This window comes from Triticum dicoccoides, chromosome 2A (genome assembly GCF_002162155.2).
Source record: "Triticum dicoccoides isolate Atlit2015 ecotype Zavitan chromosome 2A, WEW_v2.0, whole genome shotgun sequence".
In the NCBI taxonomy this organism is placed as follows: domain Eukaryota; kingdom Viridiplantae; phylum Streptophyta; class Magnoliopsida; order Poales; family Poaceae; genus Triticum; species Triticum dicoccoides.
The window spans coordinates 130,163,708-130,186,587 of NC_041382.1; the positions used below are offsets into that span (position 1 = coordinate 130,163,708).

The following is a 22,880-nucleotide window of genomic DNA, read 5'->3' on the forward strand; positions in this document are numbered from 1 at the left end:
TTCAGCCGACTCCACTTCAAGCTTCACGCAACATTTCGATGTGAACATATTGTAGTAGGCAATCTTCTTGTGGACCATGGCGGACAATGAACGATGACGCGGTAGTGACATGGGCGAAAGGGGAAAGTGAGGAAACGTGGGCATCTAGGATTTGGCCCTCACCATCCGTCTTTAATAGTTGGGTCCTGACTCCTTAGACTACCCACAATGGGAGTAACATAGGTAGTAACTTCACACATATGTAGATAAAAAAGATGATGTGGCAAGCAATAAATGAAGAAAGAGAGCAAAGTGGTAACATAGCTAGTTACTAGTAGTATGAGTAACATCACACATATCAAGGCAAGATGAGTCTATAGCCTAATAAATGAAGTGTTGCATGTTACTACACATATGTTACTCCCCACTATAGAGGTAGTAACATAGACTAGTAACACCATTAAATACGAGCACCAAACCTTGAGCTCCTCGGCGGATCAATGGGTTTCTCCATGGGTCCAGACAACCAATCTGGCATGGTGGATGCGGCTAATAAGTTGTCCAAAATTTGCCCTATATTTGGAGTAGGATGGGGGTGCTAGACAGCCCAAACATATGAGCTTAGTTGGGATTTTTGATTGGATAGTGTTTTTAGTTCGGGGTTGTCCGAGCTGTCCAGCTGACTATATGGGGGTACCTAGCCAGTTAAAGATGATGTTAGGACATCTGCAACATGGATCACCAAAACACCCCTAAGGCCTCGTTTGACAGGTGAGGTTTTGCAGCCCCGGAGTGGAGGGGGATCTAAGGGGATTTGGTTAATCCCTCTCTTGCACCCAATCCCCTCAATTCCCCACTAATCCCTCCCCCCTCATAAACCCCTCTATTTGGTTAAACCTCCTACAACAGCAGCAGCAAAGCAAGCATCCAGTTCCATGGGTGCCTTGGAGGGTTTTCTGTACCACATGGATTGAGGGGGATTCGTGGGGAACGGAGAGGATTGGCCTGCTCAATCCCTACGTGTCAAATGGGCTGACAAGGATTTCTAGGGATTTTGAACCCTGTGAGGATATTCCCCTCCAAACCTCCCCAAACCTCCTCCACCAAACAAGTCCTAAATGTTTGAAATGGGCGGTCAGGACTCTTTTAGCCATCCAGCTTGGATTATCAAATTACATTGAAACGTCTGAAATCCCACAGTCTGGCCCCAAATTCAATGGAGTTTCGAGGGAGTCTGGACATCCACCTAGTCGGACTCTGAAACCTGTGGCACACCCAAAAATCGGCTAACGCCCGCATATTTTGACAATCCCCCACTCTCCGCCCGGATAGCCGCTGTCATCCCCGCCCGTTTCGATTCGTTCCTTCATCCATGTCTGCCGCGATGGACCCGCCGGTGCCCATCATGAGGTTCATCCCTCATCGAACCTGAAGCCCGTCCGCCAAGGGCGTCTGCATCAATGAAGAATCGAAAGACTATTGGAAGAGGCAAAATCGACAAAAATGACCTGAATTTGGAAAAAAAAAATCACAAAATGAACTGTTCGTGAAACTGTTTCATCCACTAACCCTTTTGTGTAGCATCCCACACGTGGGCGCTATACTACACGGTGTAGCGCCATTCTAACAAGCACTACACTCCCTACCAACGTGGCATGGTGCGATCAAGTCAGGGCCCACTCCTGATGGAGTAAAGCCTTTCATATGTTTGTATTCTGAGTAAATAAAAAACGCCCTTTATAAAAAATCTAGGCGCTATGCTATTGAGCATAGCGCAATAGCAGAATACCTTTGCCTTAGATGCTACATGTTGACTTAAGAGAATTTTCTGCTCGCCCCAGCCCTCATATGCTCTCTAGCTCCGGCAACGGGCAAACACTAAGTCCTAGAATAGCGTATGTGAGTTAGGCACTATCACACACATCACATCGGCTTTCCCTTAAATGCTATCATAACATAGTATAATGCCCACGCGTCTGGGCGCTACACGAAGGACTATCGAACACACGGACATTTGATGAGATCCATTTGGTGATCAATGTTGGATATGAGCTTTAGCACCAAAGCAAAGACAAATGCTCGCCAGAAAAGTCGACTGCGCGGACAGCGAAGAAACTAAAGCAAAGATTTTACTATTCCATAGTGCCACACAGACCCACAACCTTATCACATCGCCCACTCCAGTAATAGATAATCGAAAACACTAACGCCCACACGTGTGGGCGTTAGCCAACTCAACCACACGCCTCCATCGCCGTTCAACAGTTTCTGCATGAATCTTGGCACGTTTTGGCTGATTTTGTGTGCCACGTAGGACAAGTCGCGTGTGTGGTGTGTGAGAGTGTTCACCCACACGCCGGTTGCCCCCCCCCCACGGTCAATGGTTGCCACTCGGAGGCATGCGGTGGAACTGCTTTGCGCCCGCATGCCACGCCCGAACTGTGGTTGTCGTCACCACATCGCGCACTTCGCCCCCCCTCCCCTCACGGTTCCATTTACTCTCCACTTCATTACTCACCCAACCCACCCCGCAGTTCATTTGATTGGAAGAGAAGGCGAGAGGAGAAGGCGACGGCGGAGGCGGAAGAGTCGACGGCATTTGCGGCCGTCGATGGGACTCGCCGGACCGGAGCGTCTTTGCCGGAGTGCCTGCAGATTAAAGGTAATGCTCCTTCCCACGCTCACATTCCTTGGCTGCATTCTCCCCTCTCCTATGTGGTCAATGTTCCGCTCGAGATTCAGGCGGATTCGTGATGCTCCGCCATTCCCGCCGGCGACGGAGTCCTGTGCTGGCCGTTTTCGGTGGCATTGCACAGTTTTGCCGCCGCCGCGGCTGTCATGCTGGTGTGGCTCGGCCTGTCCGCAGCCACATCCTGGTTCTGCCTTGGGATTGAGACGGTGTTTTTCTAGCAATTAGTTATGTATTGTCTCGAAATGATATTTGCGATCAGTGCAGGAAGTTTTTTGTTGATGAATTTCAGGTTATGATAGTTGCCAATGAACCCTAGATCTAGGTAGTTGTATTTCAAAAGTGCAGTATGAAGGCAGACATGATAGTTTCAGTAACTATCTGCACTGGATGGCAACTAATTTCATGATCAACTGTGTCAGTTGCCACAAATATGTTTTCCATGTGGCAACTATTTTTGTGCACACAATATGGCTGTTGCCATGCTGTAGGCATGATAAAGTGTAGTAAGTAGGTAGTCATGACAGTTTCAGCAACTATGTGCACTGGGTGGCAACTAATTTCCTGATCAAATGTGTCAGTTTGCCACAAATATGATTTCCATGTGGCAAGTATTTCTGTTAACACACTATGGCTGTTGCCATGATGTAGGCAGGATAATGTGGCAAATCTACTGTACTATAGACTCAATTTTGTGTTTTCCCATGCTGACTTGTGATATCTGAACATATTTGGCCATATTACATGGCAACTCATTTTCAATATGAGGTCAGTGTGTGAGTTGCCACATTACAGGTTGTTCAGTAGATGTTTTTCAACACTTTTTGAATTGTCTTGCATTTTAACATGGCAATTTCAACCTAGTACTTTTGCCTTTGAATATATGACAACTCATTTTTTGTATGAGGACAGAGTGTGAGTTGCCACATTATATGTTTGTGCAGTGGAAGATTTTGTGCCTTTCTTTGTACTATCTTGTGCTAACATGGCAACTTCAACATTTTGTTTCAAGTGCCTTATGATCTGTACATTTTTCAAATGAAGCCAATGTGTTTAGTTGCCACATTTATTGTTGGATAATCATAAGGGGTGTGGGTGTTCATATGATATTGCTTAAACTTTTTGCCACTTTCAATTGAGCCCATGTGGCAAGCACATTCTGTTAGGTGGCAACTGCTTACTTCATACTTTCATTTTCACCCTAACATTTTGCTTTGTCCTTACCTCAGTAGAATGGCTCGCGGCGATCATAAAGACGATGATGATGATTACATGGAGTTACCGCGGCAGAATCGCACAACTGGACGGATAAAAGACGGCGATGAGGTAACTGTCCACCCCCTCCCCCCATATGTTTTGAATGCCACATTGAGTTTGCAATTGTCTGTTAGGAACTAAATTTTCATGATAGTGAAAACATGGCAACAAATGATTATTTGTCTATTTTGCAGAAGAAGAAGCGTACTCGCAATAGGGGTTCACAAGAACACCTGACTTTATTGACCGAGGGATTTACTGATGAGCATAATGGAGCTGCTGCTGAGATGGGGATGCAGGATCTGATGGATGTTTGGTGCAAGAATCTGGTGAACCCTATATGCGATTGGCTAGGTGAGATTTACGACCTCGCCTCCAGGGAACTTGTGATTCCGGGACGTGGAAGACTGCTGTTGGACGAGGAATCCATGTTCTGCACTTTGGGTGTTCCCCATGGAGAAATCAAAGTCCCGTATGAGGTCAATAATAAGATTGAGGAAACGTTGTTTGTCCGTTTGTTTCCTGGGTTGCCAACCATGCCGAACATGACTTTGCTGGCAAATTTGCTGGAGGCCATGACAACCCATGGCGAGGTTTTTAAGTGAAGTTACTCATGTACCTGATCTCAGCTGTTTTTGCGCCGACCATGTCTCTTCGCCCAAGCAACAAATGCTTCCCCATCCTGGTGAATGATCTATCTATACTCCTTTATTTCCTTCAATCTTTTGACTCCGATGTCATTTGTAAGCTAGTCACTGCCAGTTATTTTGATGTTTTTTTCATTTGATTTCTGGTGCGGCAGCTTCTCGTCTTAAAATTTGTGTCGTGCAGGCGAAACTGAAAGATGTGAAGAACATGAATTGGTGTAAGTTCATTGCGGACTTCCTGCATGATGCATTCTCAAACAAGATGTACCACAAGGGTTGTCGACTCCATTTAATGGTATTTTTTTACTACTCCTTTGCAAACACTCTTAACACCTTTGAGTATGCATGGCAACTATGATGGTGACATTGTGGCAACTACCATCGTAACAAGATGGCAACTGCCAGCACAACATGATGGCAACTAACACAGATAGACGGCAACTTTCTCTTATTTTTTCATGCCCTTCAACTTGATGATTGAAGGAACATACATTAGCTAGTTTTTGCAAAATACCAAGATGGCAACTGATATTTTTTCCTTTTTAAATTGTTGTACATCAGCTCATGTACGTCGATCGTCTTGATCTGTCCACTTTGGACTTTACTGGGATAGGAGGCCCGCCGCCTCCACACAAGTTTGTTGTTTATGCGTGGACTTACGATGTTGTCAAGGTTGTGCTTGTCGCGGACAAGATAACTGATATGAAATATGGGGAACTGTAGGTCAGTTCTGGCTTCTTTCTTTGCACGACATTCTTTCAATTTTGTTGTTGCATAACATATGAAAAAATCCCCATACGGCAACCGTCTGTGGCTAACAGGAGATGACTACCTTATTAGCCATGGTTGTTTGCGCATGGTATCCATGTCTTATGCCACATGGCAACTCTGCCATCCATTTTGAAACTTCTATCCTCCTCTTCTTCTTTTTTTGCAATAGATGAACTGTTAGTTAGTTGTTCATTATTTTCTCTCTTACATGCTAGCTATTTTTTTGGTTATTTCCAGCTGATGGCCAAGCATGCTATAGACTACAGCGTGTTTGGTGGGCCTCAAAACTTTGGAAAGTGGATGGACGTGCACTCAGCTTCGTCTTGTCCTACTGAGGTAATAAAGGATATATATCTATGGTTGTTTCGGTTTATTTGATCTTGTGCACGTGACTCTAATATGGTGGTTTACTGTTGCTTCTTGTTTTGTGCACAGGCGAGGGCACCTGTTGAGCATCTAATTGGGCAGTTTGCATCCGGAATGACCAGCTTGCTTGGGAAGTTGGTTGAGGGGTGGACGTCCCTTAATGGCTCTCACAGCGATGCGGTTGCGAGGCAGTTCACTCCATTTGTTGCAGAACGGACACATCGTCCAACCGGTTGCCATGCCTGGTATGACTACAACAGTTCCCAGGATCTTCCTGACACACAAGATGAACTAGATGGAGATGCTGCTCTCGACAAGGACGATGACATGGAGAACATGAAACACGACATCGACGATGATGAACATGTTGAAGTTCATGCAGGTGGTAAGAAGGGAAAGGCTGCACCAGATGTCCCCTCACTGAAGAAGGTCAAAGAACATACAGCTGTGAGAGGCAAGGGGGTGTCGCCCTCAAAGAGGGGGAGGGCTCCAGAGGATGTTGGGCAGGGCTCTCCTGGCAAGAGGTCTAGGACCGATCCCTTAGCTACTAGGAGGAGGTTCGACTTCTATTTTAGTATTTTGTTTTGTCTCTCCTTTTGAACAGACTGACCCTTTTTCCATTTGTTTTGCCAAGCGTGGCCATGATTTTCATGACTGACAATTGGCACCTTTTTGCCACTTTCTTATACGTGCAGTGAGCCGACAGCTAGTGGACGAGCAGTTACGAAGAAACAAGCACCAACGCCAACCCGTGTTTCTGCTCGACTGAACAAGGGTGCCCCCACTGCTGGTGACACCGCTTCCACCAGGTCATCTCCTGTACGACGACGTCCAACACCGGGGATCCTGTCGTGTTGCCAAATTTGAGGAAGACAGTCAAGAAGTAGGTTATCCTTGTTCTTTCATTGCCATAGTGCTATATTTTTGCTTTTCAATGCATCTGTTCAGCTTGCCACATGGGCTACTGCCATCAGTCCCACATGGCAACTGTTGTTTTTCCAATGATCTCTTTCTTTTTACTGCATGTCAACTCCTGCTTGTTTTGCATGGAAACTGCTATCTAGGCCAAATGGCAACTCTTATTCCACCTACATGCCAACTACCAGCTTTCCTTTGGCTTGTGTGCTCATCCATATCTTGTTTTAAAATTGCAGCCCTGGCACATCAGACATTTTTTTCATTTTTCAAGAAGGCTACCATGGCAACTCCTGCTTGTTCTGCATGGCAACTGCTAACTAGGCCACATGGCAACTCTTATTCCAGCTACATGGCAACCACCGGCCTTCCATTGACTTTGTGTGCTCATCCATACCTAGTTTTTAAATGGCATCTCTGGCACATCACACATTTTTTCATTTTTTAAGATGGCTACCATGGCAAATATTTTTTGTTCATTTTTTAATACTTTTCATGTTCGTTTTCTTTGCAGGGTGAAGAAGACTACTACGCGCGTGACCAAGCAGAACATTAGAGACCCACTCGAACACCTTCATTCAAAGCTGTCGATAGGTGGCAACTCAGATGTTCATGAGGCGCCAATCGACAAGACTGGTGCTGCACCGGCAACTGTTCCGACTAGCTCTGATGCAAGCGACCGACCATCTCCGCCGGTTGCAGATGTGCAGGCTACAACAATAGGCATCCGTTCATCTGGGAGTGACGAGTCGGTATCTGCCAGGACTACTGAAATATTGCCCACTCTGCTGGCAATGAAGGATGCTGTTGTGAGCCATGCCACCCGATCAGCAAGTGTTGAAGTGGACGCCCCCGAGATCAACCTAAGCAAGGAAGATTCCTGCTCATCTGACACGGATTCCAAACGCGTGGGTGGTGGCACTTCTGCGTCCACATAAGAAGGGGCTGAGGTGACAGTTCATAATGATATGCCATCCACAGGTGAGAGTCTTGGCACAACAGCTCTAGCTTCTGGTGGTCCAGAGGTTGCTAAGGCGACCGTTTCGCGAGCTCGCCTTCCACCTAGGTGTCGTAGCCCCCGCAAGCAATCAGTAGACATACCCAATGCACCGGCTGTAGCTAGGAGCAAAAGAGATGACTCTGGTTATGTGCCTGCGTCCACACTGTTCCCAGCACCTACCAAAAGCAATGTTATGGAGAAAACGGAAGATCGAAGTACAACTGACCCAGGTGGTAAGCCGGGCACGACTGACGGAGGTGAACGTCCGGAGCAGACTGCGCCTGCACCCGCCGTGGAGTACCCCAGCTTAAATTTGTGCACTTCTAAGCTCCTAGTCAACGTTGGTGTCCCCTACAGCCCAAACAAGAAGATTGTCAAGAAAGCTGCGACTGATACCGCTAACAACACCCCCGCCCTATGAATAAGCCCGATGATTCTACAGTGGCCGATGCAGAAATGTTTGTTAATCTTTCACCCTTGGATTCTACCCAGCAAGTTGTTCGCGGTCCGGCCAGTAGGCAGGAGAGGCACCCAATGGCCTTCACCCCACCGAGCTTTAGCCTTGGCATTAGTCAAGATCATCCAGTGGTGCAAGATCCTACGCCAGTTGCCTTTGCTTACCCAGCAGGCATGGCCGCAATGACGGCACAGCCAATGGTCGAGGGAAGGAAGGCTGTGAAGTTTGCAGAGCCGATTGTGCAAGGTACATTTCTTCTATGCTTATCATTTTCTTGTATACATCTTTTTAGTATGACTTTTGTCCCAAGCATTTTTTGGGGGGTTCTCACTTGTGATGGCAAATGTTATCTTATGGACATGGCAACTGGATTTGTTGCACATTTGTCACCTACATTTTTGTTGCCATGTTTTATTTTTCCATTCAGCAAGGACATGGCAACTGGAGTTGACACGGCATGGCAACTACAATGCACTACATAGGGCAACTCCCTATGTTTTGTACCTACATTTCATATTATGCACCCTTTACTTTCACACTAAACTTGTTTTGTTTTCCAGGTATCCTAACCCACTTTTTTGATCCTTCCAACCACCCATGAGGAGATTACGCCGTCACTTGATGAAGCTTACCGCAGGATTGAGGAGACAGCATTGCAGAGGAGGTCGTCACGAGGCCAGGGAAAATCAAGTTCTAACATGCCTGCTAAGACGGTATCTGAGGATACCATTAGAAGTGCCACCCCTGGTTCTGTGAGGCGGCATATGGTAGTTCACGCACCATCCGCGGATGATTACGAGCCAGAAGTCAAGGCCACAAAGGATCAGAACCAGCTGTACGATATTGTCAAGCGCTTTGGAAATGCGAGGTCCAATAGCAATCACATGAAGGAGCTGAAAGCGTAATGACCACACCACATAACATATCATTTGCTTCGCTCTTTTTACTATTGCTTGATAAAAACAAAATTTTTGATGCGAAGTGCTACTTGGCATAATTTCAATGTAAATCTTCTTAATTGTGGTATGAATATTCAGATTCAAAAGATTCAAGACAAAAGTTCATGTTGACATAAAAATAATAATACTTCAAGCATACTAACAAAGCAATTATGTCTTCTCAAAATAACATGGCCAAAGAAAGCTATCCCTACAAAATCATATAGTCTGGCTATGCTCTATCTTCACTACACAAAGTATTTAAATCATGCACAACCCCGATGACAAGCCAAGCAATTGTTTCATACTTTTGAGATTTTCAAAACTTTTTCGATCTTCATGCAATACATGAGCGTGAGCCATGGATATAGCACTATATGTGGAATAGAATGGTGGTTGTGGAGAAGACAAAAGAGGGGAAGATAGTCTCACATCAACTAGGCGTATCAACAAGCTATGGAGATGCCCATCAATAGATATCAATGTGAGTGAGTAGGGATTGTCATGCGACGGATGCACTAGAGCTATAAGTATATGAAAGCTCAACAAAAGAAACTAAGTGGGTGTGCATCCAACTCGCTTGCTCACGAAGACCTAGGGCATTTTGAGGAAGCCCATCATTGGAATATACAAGCCAAGTTATATAATGAAAAATTCCCACTAGTATATGAAAGTGACAGAATGAGAGACTCTCTATCATGAAGATCATGGTGATACTTTGAAGCACAGGTGTGGTAAAAGGATAGTAACATTGTCCCTTCTCTCTTTTTCTCTCATTTTTTTGTTTGGGCCTTTTCTTTTCTTTTTTATGGCCTCTTTTTTTTTCGTCCGGAGTCTCATCCCGACTTGTGGGGGAATCATAGTCTCCATCATCCTTTCCTCACTTGGGACAATGCTCTAAAAATGATGATCATCACACTTTTTATTTTTCTTACAACTCAACAATTACAACTCAATACTTAGAACAAAATATGACTCTATATGAATGCCTTCGACGGCGTACCGGGATATGCAATGAATCAAGAGTGACATGTATGAAAGAATTATGAACGGTGGCTTTGCCACAAATATGATGTCAACTACATGATCATGCTAGCAATATGACAATGATGGAGGGTGTCATAATGAACGGAACGGTGGAAAGTTGCATGGAAATATATCTCAGAATGGCTATGGAAATGTCATGATAGGTAGGTATGGTGGCTGTTTTGAGGAAGGTATTTGGTGGGTGTATGATACCGGCGAAAAGTGCGCGGTACTAGAGAGGCTAGCAATGGTGGAAGGAAGGAAAGTGCGTATAATCCATGGACTCAACATTAGTCATAAAGAACTCATATACTTATTGCAAAAATCTAGAAGTTATCAAAGCAAATTATTATGCGCATGCTCCTAGGGGGATAGATTGGTAGGAAAAGACCATCGCTCGTCCCCGACCGCCACTCATAAGGAAGACAATCAATAAATAAATCATGCTCCGACTTCATCACATAATGGTTCACCATACGTGCATGCTTCGGGAATCACAAACTTTAACACAAGAATTTCTCAAATTCACAACTACTCAACTAGCATGACTCTAATATCACCATCCTCATATCTCAAAACAATTATCAAGCATCATTTTTTTTCTTAGTATTCAACGCACTCAAAAGAAAGTTTTACAAATCTTGAATACCAAGCATATTATTATTAAGCAAATTACCATGCTATTAAAACTCTCAAAATAATCTAAGTGGAGCATGAGAGATCAATAGTTTCTATAAAAAAATTCCACCACCGTGCTCTAAAAGATATAAGTGAAGCACTAGAGCAAAACTATAAAACTCAAAAGATATAAGTGAATCACTGGAGTAAAACTATAGAGCTCAAAAGATATAAGTGAAGCACATAGAGTATTCTATCAAATTCCAAATTATGTATGGCTCTATCAAAAGGTGTGTACAGCAAGGATGATTGTGGTAGACTAACAAGCAAAGACTCAAATCATAAAAGACGCTCCAAGCAAAACACATATCATGTGGTGAATAAATATATAGCTCCAAGTAAAGTTACCGATAGAAGTAGACGAAAGAGGGGATGCCTTCCGGGGCATCCCCAAGATTTGGCTTTTATGTGTCCTTATATTATCTTGGGGGTGCCATGGGCATCCCCAATCTTAGGCTCTTGCCACTCCTTGTTCCATAATCCATCAAATCTTTACCCAAAACTTGAAAACTTCACAACACAAAACTTAAAGTAGAAAATCTCATGAGCTCCGTTAGCGAAAGAAAACAAAAGACCACTTCAAGGTATTGTAATGAACTCATTCTTTATTTATATTGGTGTTAAACCTACTGTATTCCAACTTATCTATGGTTTATAAACTATTTTACTAGCCATAGATTCATCAAAATAAGCAAACAACACACGAAAAACAGAATCTGTCAAAAACAGAACAGTCTGTAGTAATCTGTAGCTAGCGCAACATATGGAACCCCAAAAATTCTAAAATAAATTGGTGGACGTGAGGAATTTATCTATTAATCATATGCAAAAAGAATTAACTAAATGTCACTCTCCAAATAAAAATGACAGCAGTTCTCGTGAGTGCTAAAGTTTCTGTTTTTTTACAGCAAGTTCAACAAGACTTTCCCCAAGTCTTCCCAACAGTTCTACTTGGCACGAACACTAATTAAACACAAAAAACACAACCAAAACAGAGGATAAATAATTTATTTATTACTAAACAGGAGCAAAAAGCAAGGAATAAAAATAAAATTGGGTTGCCACCCAACAAGCGCTATCGTTTAACGCCCCTAGCTAGGCATAACAAGCAAGAATAGATCTAGGTATTGCCATCTTTGGTAGGCAATTATTCAATGAGGCATCTATCTCCCTTAGGAATTTCTTTCTTTCTAGTTATTATCAAACTCTTAGGCACAAGATCAAAAAATTCATTTGTAGCAATTGGTTCCTTAATGATAGCAAAAAGATTGGGATGAATACTTATAGATTTGAGATCCACAGTTTCCTTACTAGATGATTCACCCTTATTTTTAGGAACATACATAAGCTTGGCAATTTTAGTAGGAGGACTTGGAGTATTCTTTACGGAAGAAAAGGTGGTTCCCGAGTTCGTAATGAAACCCTCAAGTTTATCGATTCTAGTGGAATCTAGATTTATTTTCTCATTAACTATGGGTTCCTTTTCCTTAATATTTTCCAAAGTCATTCCTACCTTAGATCCATATTGGGTAATTTGATCATGGATCTTTTTATCTAGATTTTCAATTAATTCAATGGTAGCAACTTTATTTTCAATAATTTCAAGTCTTTGCATAACATGCTCCAAAGTTAACATAGTTCCATTAACCAAAAGAGGTGGTGAGCCAAATAAATCTAGCATAGCATTATAAGAATCAAAAGTATGGCTACCCAATAAATTCCCTCTGGTAATGGTATCAAGGATATATCTATACCAAGGACTAGCACCTACATAAAAATTGCGGAGAAGAACTGAAGTAGATTGCTTCCTGGTAGATCTATTTTGAGCATTGCAAATTCTATACCAAGTATCTTTTAGATTTTCTCCCTCCCTTTGTTTAAAATTTAGAACTTCATTCTCGGGAGACAATGGAGAAGATATGAGACTAGCCATGACGACAAGTGAGCAAACAAAAGGCAAACGGGCAAAAGAGGCAAATAGAGAAAGAGAGGGAGGATAGAGAGAGAGAGAGAGGGCGAATAAATGGCAAGGGTGAAGTGGCGGAGAGGAAAACGAGAGGCAAATGGAAAATAATGTAATGCAGGAGATAGGAATTGTGATGGGCACTTGGTATGTTGACTATTGCGCAGACTCCCCAGCAACGGTGCCAGAAATTCTTCTTGCTACCTCTTGAGCACTGCGTTGGATTTCCCCGAAGAGGAGAGGATGATGCAGCAAAGTAGCGTAAGTATTTCCCTCAGTTTTTAAGAACCAAGGTATCAATCCAGTAGGAGGCTACGCACGAGTCCCTCGTACCTACACAAAAACAATAGATCAACGCAACCAACGCACTTAGGGGTTGTCAATCCCTTCACGGTCACTTACGAAAGTGAGATCTGATAGAGATGATAGATAATATTTTTGGTATTTTTGGTATAGAGATGCAAAGTAAAAAGTAAAAGGGCAAAGTAAAAAAGCAAAGCAATAACAAAGTGATGGAGATTGATATGATGAGAAAGAGACCAGGTGGCCATAGGTTTCACTAGTGGCTTCTCTCAAGAGCATAAGTATTCTATGGTGGGTGAACAAATTACTGTTGAGCAATTGACAGAATTGAGCATAGTTATGAGAATATCTAGGTATGATCATGTATATAGGCATCACGTCCGAGACAAGTAGACCGACTCCTACCTGCATGTACTACTATTACTCCACTCATCTACCGCTATCCAGCATGCATCTAGAGTATTAAGTTAAAAACAGACTAACGCCTTAAGCAAGATGACATGATGTAGAGGGATAGTTTCATGCAATGTGATAAAAAAACCCATCTTATTATCCTCGATGGCAACAATACAATACGTGCCTTGCTGCCCCTTCTGTCACTGGGAAAGGACACCGCAAGATCGAACCCAAAGCTAAGCACTTCTCCCATGGCAAGAAAAACCAATCTAGTAGGCCAAACCAAACTGATAATTCGAAGAGACTTGCAAAGATAACCAATCATACATAAAAGAATTCAGAGAAGATTCAAATATTATTCATAGATAGACTGGATCATAAACCCACAATTCATCGGTCTCAACAAACACACCGCAAAAAGAAGATTACATCGAATAGATCTCCACGAGAGAGGGGGAGAACATTGTATTGAGATCCAAAAAGAGAGAAGAAGCCATCTAGCTACTAACTATGGACCCGTAGGTCTGAAGTAAACTACTCACACTTCATCGGAGGGGCTTGGATGATGATGTAGAAGCCCTCCGTGATCGATGCCCCCTTCGGCGGAGCTCCGAAGCAGGCCCCAAGATGGGATCTCATGGATACAGAAAGTTGCGGTGCTGGAATTAGGTTTTTGGCTCCGTATCTGATCGTTTGGGGGTACGTAGGGATATATAGGAGGAAGGAGTACGTCGGTGGAGCTTCGAGGGGCCCACGAGGCAGGGGCACGCCCTAGGGGGGCGCCCTCCACCCTTGTGACCGCCTCGTGGCTTTCTTGACGGAGGGTCCAAGTCTCCTGGGTCTTGTCTGATGAGAAAATCGTGTTCCCGAAGGTTTCATTCCGTTTGGACTCCGTTTGATATTCTATTTCTCCGAAACACTAAAATAGGCAAAAAAACAGCAATTCTGGGTTGGGCCTCCGATTAATAGGTTAGTCCCAAAAATAATATAAAAGTGGAAAATAAAGCCCAATATAGTCCAAAACAGTAGGTAATATAGCATGGAGCAATCAAAAATTATAGATACGTTGGAGACGTATCATTGCTCCATTTGCTATTTTCTAGATATGCTCCGTTTACATTTTATTTCTTTTTTACTTAGTAGGCATGATTCTTTCATGTTATATCATTTTCATATAGCTCATGTTTGGACAGAACCAAGATCATACAATGTGATGCGACATATGTTGACCTGGGTGATCTTGCCGAGTCTGTGAGGCCACTCGGTAAAATGTTGAAGAATGTAGTTGCATGTGGGATTGACTCCATCAACAGGCATATGTATATGTCTCCCGACAAAACGATCATGCAGTACAGTGTGACGTGCAAAATATGGGATGGTGACTTCCACCACAAAATCCTGAGGAAGCATTTTGCTGCGCATGGTGATTTCAAGCTCAGAATGCAGAAATGTGTGAGTACTCCTTCCTTTTTTGCACATTTTTTCCTCCCATGGTAAGTTTTGCCAGTAGCTATGCTTCAGATGTGGGCTACACCCTGTTTTGTGATAGCTGTTTCATGTGGCAACAGCTGCCATGTAAAATGACTTCTGATTTGCTTCTTACTACAACCTATGTGGCAACTTCAAACTAAAATTTAGGGCAACTTTGTTCATACATGGATGGCAACTTCTTTTAATTACCCACTATAAATAAACATTCTACGTGGGTTTACTTTTTTGGACCCTTGCTGCTTTTATGTCACTCATGTGCCTGTTAATGCAACCGGTGATATTTTTACACGTCATTTTCCCAATTACATCATTTATGTTCTTCATGTGAACTCTGCTTCTTCTGTCCTTCATTTTACTTGCAGGTCTTGTCCCCCATGTTCCAGGAGCTTGCACCACACGACCCACACGACAAGTGTGGTCACCACTACGCGATCTGCCTTAACCTAAAGAACCAACGTTTTGAGGTGCTTGATTTAATGTGTTCAGAAGCTGATGCAGACCTTACTATGCATGTTGAATACTTCATCAACAACCTCAAAGAGACATGGAACCGTCACTATGAAAACTCAAAGGTCCAGATCAGACATTTTCCAATTGATAACGTGGCGACTACGAAGCAAGGAAACTGTATTTTCCCATATTTTCTTCATGTGTCCTCTAAACCAATGCTTACTCTCTTTTGTCACCTCTGAATTGAAGTTTATGATTTTTTTCTCTGTTCTTCTGAGTTAACCTAATTCTTTTCTTGTTTAGGCACGACTGCGGCTTTCACACATTGGAATACCTTGCAAAGTGGGAAGGTCGACGGGTTCCTGTCGTCACAGCTACAATGGTCGTCGAGCTCCGCAAAATTTACACATGGAACTGGTTGATGAATGAAGATTTCAACACGCGCTCCAACGCACATGAGTTCATAGCGGAAGCTGTCAAGAAAGCCACCAAGAAGTACAAGTGATCACGTGGTGCTCCATACCGAACGCCTACCTTACATTCTGTTGCCGAGGAATGTAAGGTATTACTTTTGTTCTTTTCAAAACCATGTTCGTGTACTATGTTATGACTGCATCTCCGTGTAGCCTAGTATGTAGTGGTGGTGTGTGAGCGACATTTGAATATTTTTCTGTAATATATGTGTGGATGTGAACCTAATTAGGTGTGACAGCAGATACATTTATGGTTTTCAGTATTATTACGCGTTTCATCGTTGGTAGTACCAGCTTCGTGTTTCAAATACGTCTACGATGTTTGAAAACATGGTAAATGTAGTTCATCAGACACAGTTAGTGAAAGTTATCGTCCTTCTTCATTTGTCTGTTTGGTTCTTTTTTTTCATTGCTAACTGTAACGGCTAGCATGGTAGTCTGATCACGCAGCCGTAACCTGTGCGGTTGCTGCACGTGACTGTTTCAACTTGTTTCCCATAGTTTGCACCACAATACAATATGTGTGACTAAAATGCGCTGGCTGGACATGGAAATCTGCGTGATGCGGAGTCAGTAGAACTAACATGGCATATTCAGTACAACTAACATGATAGATTCAGTACAAATAACATGGCAAATTCAGTACAAATGGCATGGCAGATTCAGTAGAAATTGCATGTCAGATTCAGTTTAAGTAACATGGCAAATTCAGTACCCTACATGTGGCAACTGTAGTTATTCATTCATGGCATTTTCCTTCAAATTCTGATGTCCCTCAAGAGTCATTCTCCAATTGTTACAAAATTTAGAACATCCAGATTACAAAAAATGGTCACGAAGGACCAAGTCACATTGCTCCAATGTTGCTTACGGATTGCCCGTCCCTTTCTTTGGTTTCTTGTGTTTTGCTTGAATCTCCAATCCCGATTTGTATCTTATCTCTTTTGGACCCCCTTTTGTGATGGAACGGGGTGGGTTCCTAACCTGGGTTTGTGTGCTTGCTGTTCCAGATCCTACCTTCGAGTTTTCAGATGATGGCCCCGTGGACGAAGGCACACTTGATGTGCGGGGGAACCTGTGTAAGGCTTCCTCAGCTTTCCTCTTCTTGATCTCATCAAGCTCTCTTTTGAGGGCCTTCCTGTGTTTTCTGCGACCCTCGCTGTCTCATCACTCTTGCACGCTTCATCAATTAGTTCAGCATAGTTCTTTGTCAACACAACGTGCCTCACGGCTTCCATGGTTGACTCTGGTCTCTCATCATGCACAGCCAAAACTGCGTTTGATGTTTGCGGCGCCAATGCGTCATCAGCGTCCCAAGTCCATCGCCGCCTTATGAAATGGCGGGGCATTCGTGTCATCGCGTTCATGTTCATTACTTTTAGTATGTGACAACACACAATCCCGTCCCGTTTGAATTTGCAGCATTGGCAGTAGTATTCGCCTTCGCTTATCGATGCCTTCACAAAGTAGTTCCTTCCCTTGTCCGGGTCTTCAGGTTCTGAATCCGACATGCCCAGGATAGAACACACCTTGAACGTATGTTCGTCCACCTGGAAAGCCGTGTACATGCTGGCACGCTTTATTTCTTCCTGGAATCTGCAAGTTTTGTGTGGTTTTGTTAAACTCGTGTGTGAAGTTTTTTGTAGCACCTTATGTTGTTGTGGGCCAATGGAAGTACAGTTCGTTCAAACATGGCAACTACATTTCAATGAACATGGCAACTGCAGTTGAGGAAACATGGCAAGTACAGTTCATTAAACATGGCAACTGCAGTTCATTAAATATGGCAATTGCAGTTCATTAAACATGGAAACTGCAGTCCATTAAACATGGCAACTTCATAACAACTTCATTTGGAATTTGCATTCCATACCATCATGGCCAATGGAAATACAGTTCATTAAACATGGCAACTGCAGTTGAGTAAACATGGCAACTGCACTTGAGTAAACATGGCAATTGTAGTTCATTAAACATGGCAAATTGTAGTCATTAAACATGGCAACTACATATCATGGTTACTCTGTACTCGATGGCTACTTTTCAAAAAATCATCATTTTCAAATAAGCTTTTCAACTGCATTGCGTTCTACATGGCACCTACTACCTTCATGCTTGTGCAAATAAGATTGTACCACAAATGACTTACTTGTTAAGAATCTTGTTGGTGTATATCTTGCTCATCTGCCTCTCCATCGGTAAATACGTTAGCAATTTTGGCTACTTGAGCACGCTGTTCGCTTCTTGTTGTAGCTCAGATCCCAGTATTTTTTGTTGCAAAGCGGTGTACTACCTGTCAAACTGTAGCAATGAGTTGCCAGGGCTCACATACCGCTTCAAAACAGCATTGAACCCCTCGCTGCGCTGTGTAGTCTGCAGAAACAGGAAGAAGCACTACATGAAGTAGGTCGGCACCCAGTACATTTGCTTTTCCCACAGGCTAGCAAGCGTCTCGTGGTCTTGGACTTGATATGTTTCAATCATAGCCATCCAGCTCCTTTCAAACTCCTCCATCGTCAAGTTGTGGTCCACGCACAGCTCAAATGCCTTGTGCAGCTCTGGACGGTCAGCAAAGAACGGCCCTAGCATCTCCTTAGCCTTCTTTATAATGTGCCAGCTGCATTGCCTGTGCAATGCCAACAAAAAGACCTCCTCTATGCCTACACGCATGCTAAAATCCTGGTCTGTTATTATGTTCATCGGAGCAAGTCCACCCATGCACTCAAAGAAGGTCTTGAACAGCCAAGTGTACCCATCCATGTCTTCGTTCCGAACGACCCCGCAACTGAACTGCAATGACTGATTGTGCTTATTTATTCCTATGAATGGAGCGCATGGCATCTTGTACATATTAGTGAGATATGTCGCGTCGAATGAAATGCAGTCTCGGAAATGTTTGTAGGCTCTTCTTGCAGCACCATCCACCCAATGCATGTTCCTAACACGGTCCTCATCGTCCAATCTTATCATGTAGAAGAAATCTGGATCTTCTTTCACTTTCTCATCGAAGTAGGCTATTGTGGCTTCTATGTCAGCCAACTTGCTTTCTCTATGGTACTTTGCCTTTAGGTTTGTGACGTCTGCCGGTATGTAGGGCATGCTACTCAGAGTCCCATTTTTGCTGTGGATGAGGGAGAGTATCTGGACCATTCTTGATGGACCGACGTTACAATCATGTAGCAGCTTTATGAATTTCTTCTCGAGGGGGGTGAATCCTCTGTGGGCAGTCAGAAATTTTACCAAGTCAAACTTCTTATGAGCTCGTGGTTGTGCTCGTCAAAATATTCAGTGACCACCCACCGTGCTCCATCTACGTTCAGCTTACACCGGACAAGGCATTCCGTCTTGACAATGATACCTCTCTTTCGTTCCGGAACGACAGGCGCATCACCTTTGCCCTTCTTGTTTCTTCGTGCCTTGTAGCACCTCATCTCACCTCTGTTGTACTCGTTAGTTTTTTTAATTTTCCTATGGTATTCGGTGTTGACCGCAAACCCATGGAACTTTGCATATGTCTAGTAGAATTCCTTTGCATCTTCAAACAAATCAAATCTCTGCCCAACATACGGTGGCTGAGGTACGATGATTTCTGATTGCCCACCATCTTCATCCCCTTGTGCTTCATCATCGGTTTCATCATTCACTTCAGTATCGGCTGCTATTTCATCTGCTTGAGTGTTGCTTGTGCTGGTGTACAAAGGTGTGCTTGTTGGCATTGCTGGAACGATTGCCATTTCCGACACTGACTCGGCATTGTTTGTGGCATGAGTGTTGGTTGGCTAGTGGAACGTGTCTTCCGTGTGCTCAGAGCTCCCTGCAGTAGATGTCCCTGCGCCGCTATTAATTGTAGTTGAAGGTCCTGCAATAAAAAATCAAGTACGAGCGTAAGATTTTGCTTGGATGGCATGTTTATCGTAACAGAGTACAGCAACTGCATGTGATTTTGCATGACATCATTCACACAGCTAGCCATGAATCTGCATATGGCCATGCATGGCAATTGTAATTCTCCAGTAATGGCAGCTACTATTGCCAATACATGGCAACCAGCTTCTTTTAGCATAAAAACTTGGATTCTATAGCCATGGTAGCTACAGTCCAACATACATGTTAACTACTGCTGTCAATACATGGCAACCAGTATATTATAGCATCGAAACTTGTATTCTAGGCCTGAGCTCAATAGGCAAATGTGATCAATCATGAATGTTGCACACACTCTTATAGCAATTGGCAAATCTTGAAGAAAATATATGACTCTTTGCACACGGCCACTTGGTAGCATTTTTTGTTTGTTTTTTCCACCACCACCATTACAAATCTACTTTTCCTCACATGCTATTCCCACAAAAGCAAATGCAGTACTGCTTTCTGGTTCACATTTTTTACCTTGTTGTGTTGCATGTGTCGATCTTGTGTGGTCTGTCATTCCAATTTGATGTGCTCTATCTGCAATAGCGCTGTCCTGCAACTGTGAAGCTTGCCATGAGACGTTTGTCGATGTGGTTCCACCGTAACAACCTGCGATCATGGTAGCAGTTTGTCATTGCATGGCAACTATAGTTTGTTCAACATGGCACATGTTGTGGTCCAACCATGCCACACAGATTTGTTCACACTTGTCATCCACGGTTGTTTAGACATTGCAATCACATTTGATTAAACATGGCAACTGCAGTTGTCCAGGCATGGCAACTGCAGCTGTCCAGGCATGGCAACTACAGCTGTCAGATATGTTCCTTTCTCCTAACTCACTGTCCACAACTTCACTTCATGCACTCACCTGTGTACGACGTTGATGGAAGGTACATGGTTGCCGCCTGATGCCACGTGCTGCATGAAGGTCCTACATTTTTCCGACGTAACTCGTGAGTCTTTTTCCATCCTTGCAAGTTTAATTTCATGTCCACAATAGTAAGTTTCTTTTTCATATGTGTTACCTTGATTTTCCACATTAGCTAGCTGAAGTTGGTTCCCCGTACATTTGCCAGCGTTAGCGCCCTATGACTGAACTTGCTATGCTGCCCCCCCGATTGTGGTTTGGTCATAAGAACCTGCTAAAAATTAGATTGTAGGACATAAGTAGAATGACATCTTCATCGTCACGAACATGGCAACTATTTTTTTTTTTGTTTATCATGCATCGTACCGATGCCCGCGTAGTGCTCTAGTAGTGGCAGCAATGGCCCTGAAGAAATGAGTTGGTTGTACTCTACTGCGTCCCAAGGTGGCGTTTCCGGCCTTTCAGAAAGCCAAGGATCAGTGTCGTCTTCGTGATTCATTCTTCTGCTTTTTTCCACCATTGTGTTGTTAGTCACTGCATGAACAAGAACGCATCAACAATCCGCAAAAGGCATTCTTGTTGTTTGCACGTAGAAGATAACACGGCAATCTTATCACATTTCTTGCGTACGCAACCAACACCTCATGGCAAGTAGGACATGCACATTCATTCTCTTTTCTGAATTCTGGATGCTAGCTATCACTTTGAAGCGATGGCAACAGACAATAAAATAGGATGGCAAGCAACAAGATAACATGGTGGCAACTAAGGACAACGATAGATGGCAACTGACGTTAGATACAAGTGGTAATTATTTTTCCTCCCTCCCTATGCCAAATTCCTCCTTTCTCTCCCTATTTTTAGTGATTCCTACACATGCTTCATTACCAACTGCTCGCACCAAGCCAACCCAGAAGCTTGGCACAACTCTAGCATAGTATATGGCAGATCTGGCGTATGTTGGTGGGCAAATGTGAAGACACACAAATTCGTGGGGTGTTTGCCCTGATAGCGTGGATCCAGTTGCCATCTTCGTGGGCAAATTTGCAATTTCAGATTTCTGGATAGAAGAAGACCGAGGAACAGAAGGAGATCGGAGATCCACTTGCTTTAGTTCGTCGTCTTGGGAGGGCGGGGTTGGGGTGGGAGGGGTCGGTGGGTGGGTGGTTAGCAGTGGGAAGGCGCTATGGATCTGCTCTGGTTGCCATGGCAACCAGAGAAGGAAGGCGATGGAGGTAGGGGATCGAGAGGTGGGAGACGATGGCGGCAGGGCGGACTAGGGATCCAAAGGAGCCCGGGACGACTGGCGTGTTGGGTCGTGTGGGCAGCGCGGTCATTTGACCCGGATGTGTGGGCGGTTTTGCCACACACTGGACGTGCGAGCTGTGGCTGCGCGTGCCTGGACGCGGCCGTGCGGGCGGGTTCTTCTCCATGCCACACGAGGCGTGCAGCACAACCACCCGATACACCACACGTGTGGCAATTATCGGCGTCCTAGATAATTTAGCAACCACAAAAAAGTTAAAGGTAGGCGCTGTCGCACGGGAGCACGAAGAAGTCGACCTCGGAGACGGCGGTGGCTGGCGACATCTGGCTGAGGAGCTTGAGCAGGTAGTACCCGCGCGCCATCCTGAACTTGCCGCTGCCGCCCACGATGTTGCGCTTGGAGGTTCCCTGGAAGCCCTGGAAGCAGCCCTCCACGGACAGCGCGCTCCCGGCGTGCTCCCCGGTGACGAACACGACGGTGGCAACCGTCAGGTGGCCCTGCAGCACCTGCCCCATGGCGACGATGATGCCCTGGTACCGCGCCACGAGTGGCGAGTCCCGCTCCCGACCGGTGCGGAGCTCGTCGTCGAACACGGCCACCTGCCCGAACATCGCGTTGGCGTCGAAGGGGGATGGCACGAGGAGGCCCTCCATGGCGTTCGGGCCCGAGAGCGTCTCGTGCGTGTACTGGTGGATGTGCATCAGCTTTTTCTTCCCGCCGTCGGCTGCGAGGACGGCGGGTATGATGATGAGGAGGAGGAGCGACGGTATCGGTGACATAGTGGTTTGCTGAATGAGTTCTGTTGCTGCTGTCGCCGTCGGCTCATGGTTCTGCTTTTGTAGGAAGAGATCTCCCACTTTCGCCATAATTCTCAGACAGTGGAGTGGGGCTCACATGGAAGGTTGGCTGGCGGGGGACAGGGAGAACTGGAGAAGCAATAATGCAGCCTGGCGGTGGCGCCTCAGCTCAAGAAAATCCGAGAGAACTTACTTACCCCCGCTAGCGAGCTCCCACCCCCCCCCCATCCCCGC

General features: G+C 44.4%; 1 protein-coding gene across 1 annotated transcript; it reads right to left on the reverse strand.

The window, feature by feature from the left end:
- Positions 1 to 22,103: 22,103 nt before the first annotated feature.
- On the reverse strand, positions 22,104 to 22,628 carry LOC119357735 (pterocarpan synthase 1-like). The gene has a single exon (XM_037624587.1). The coding sequence runs from the start codon at positions 22,626 to 22,628 to the stop codon at positions 22,104 to 22,106; it is 525 nt and encodes a 174-aa protein (XP_037480484.1).
- Between the last annotated feature and the right edge of the window lie 252 nt (positions 22,629 to 22,880).

What these genes read in the sequence shown, in the direction of transcription:
- LOC119357735 (XM_037624587.1), bottom strand. Translation starts at nt 22,628, where the DNA reads ATGTCACCGATACCGTCGCTCCTCCTCCTCATCATCATACCCGCCGTC.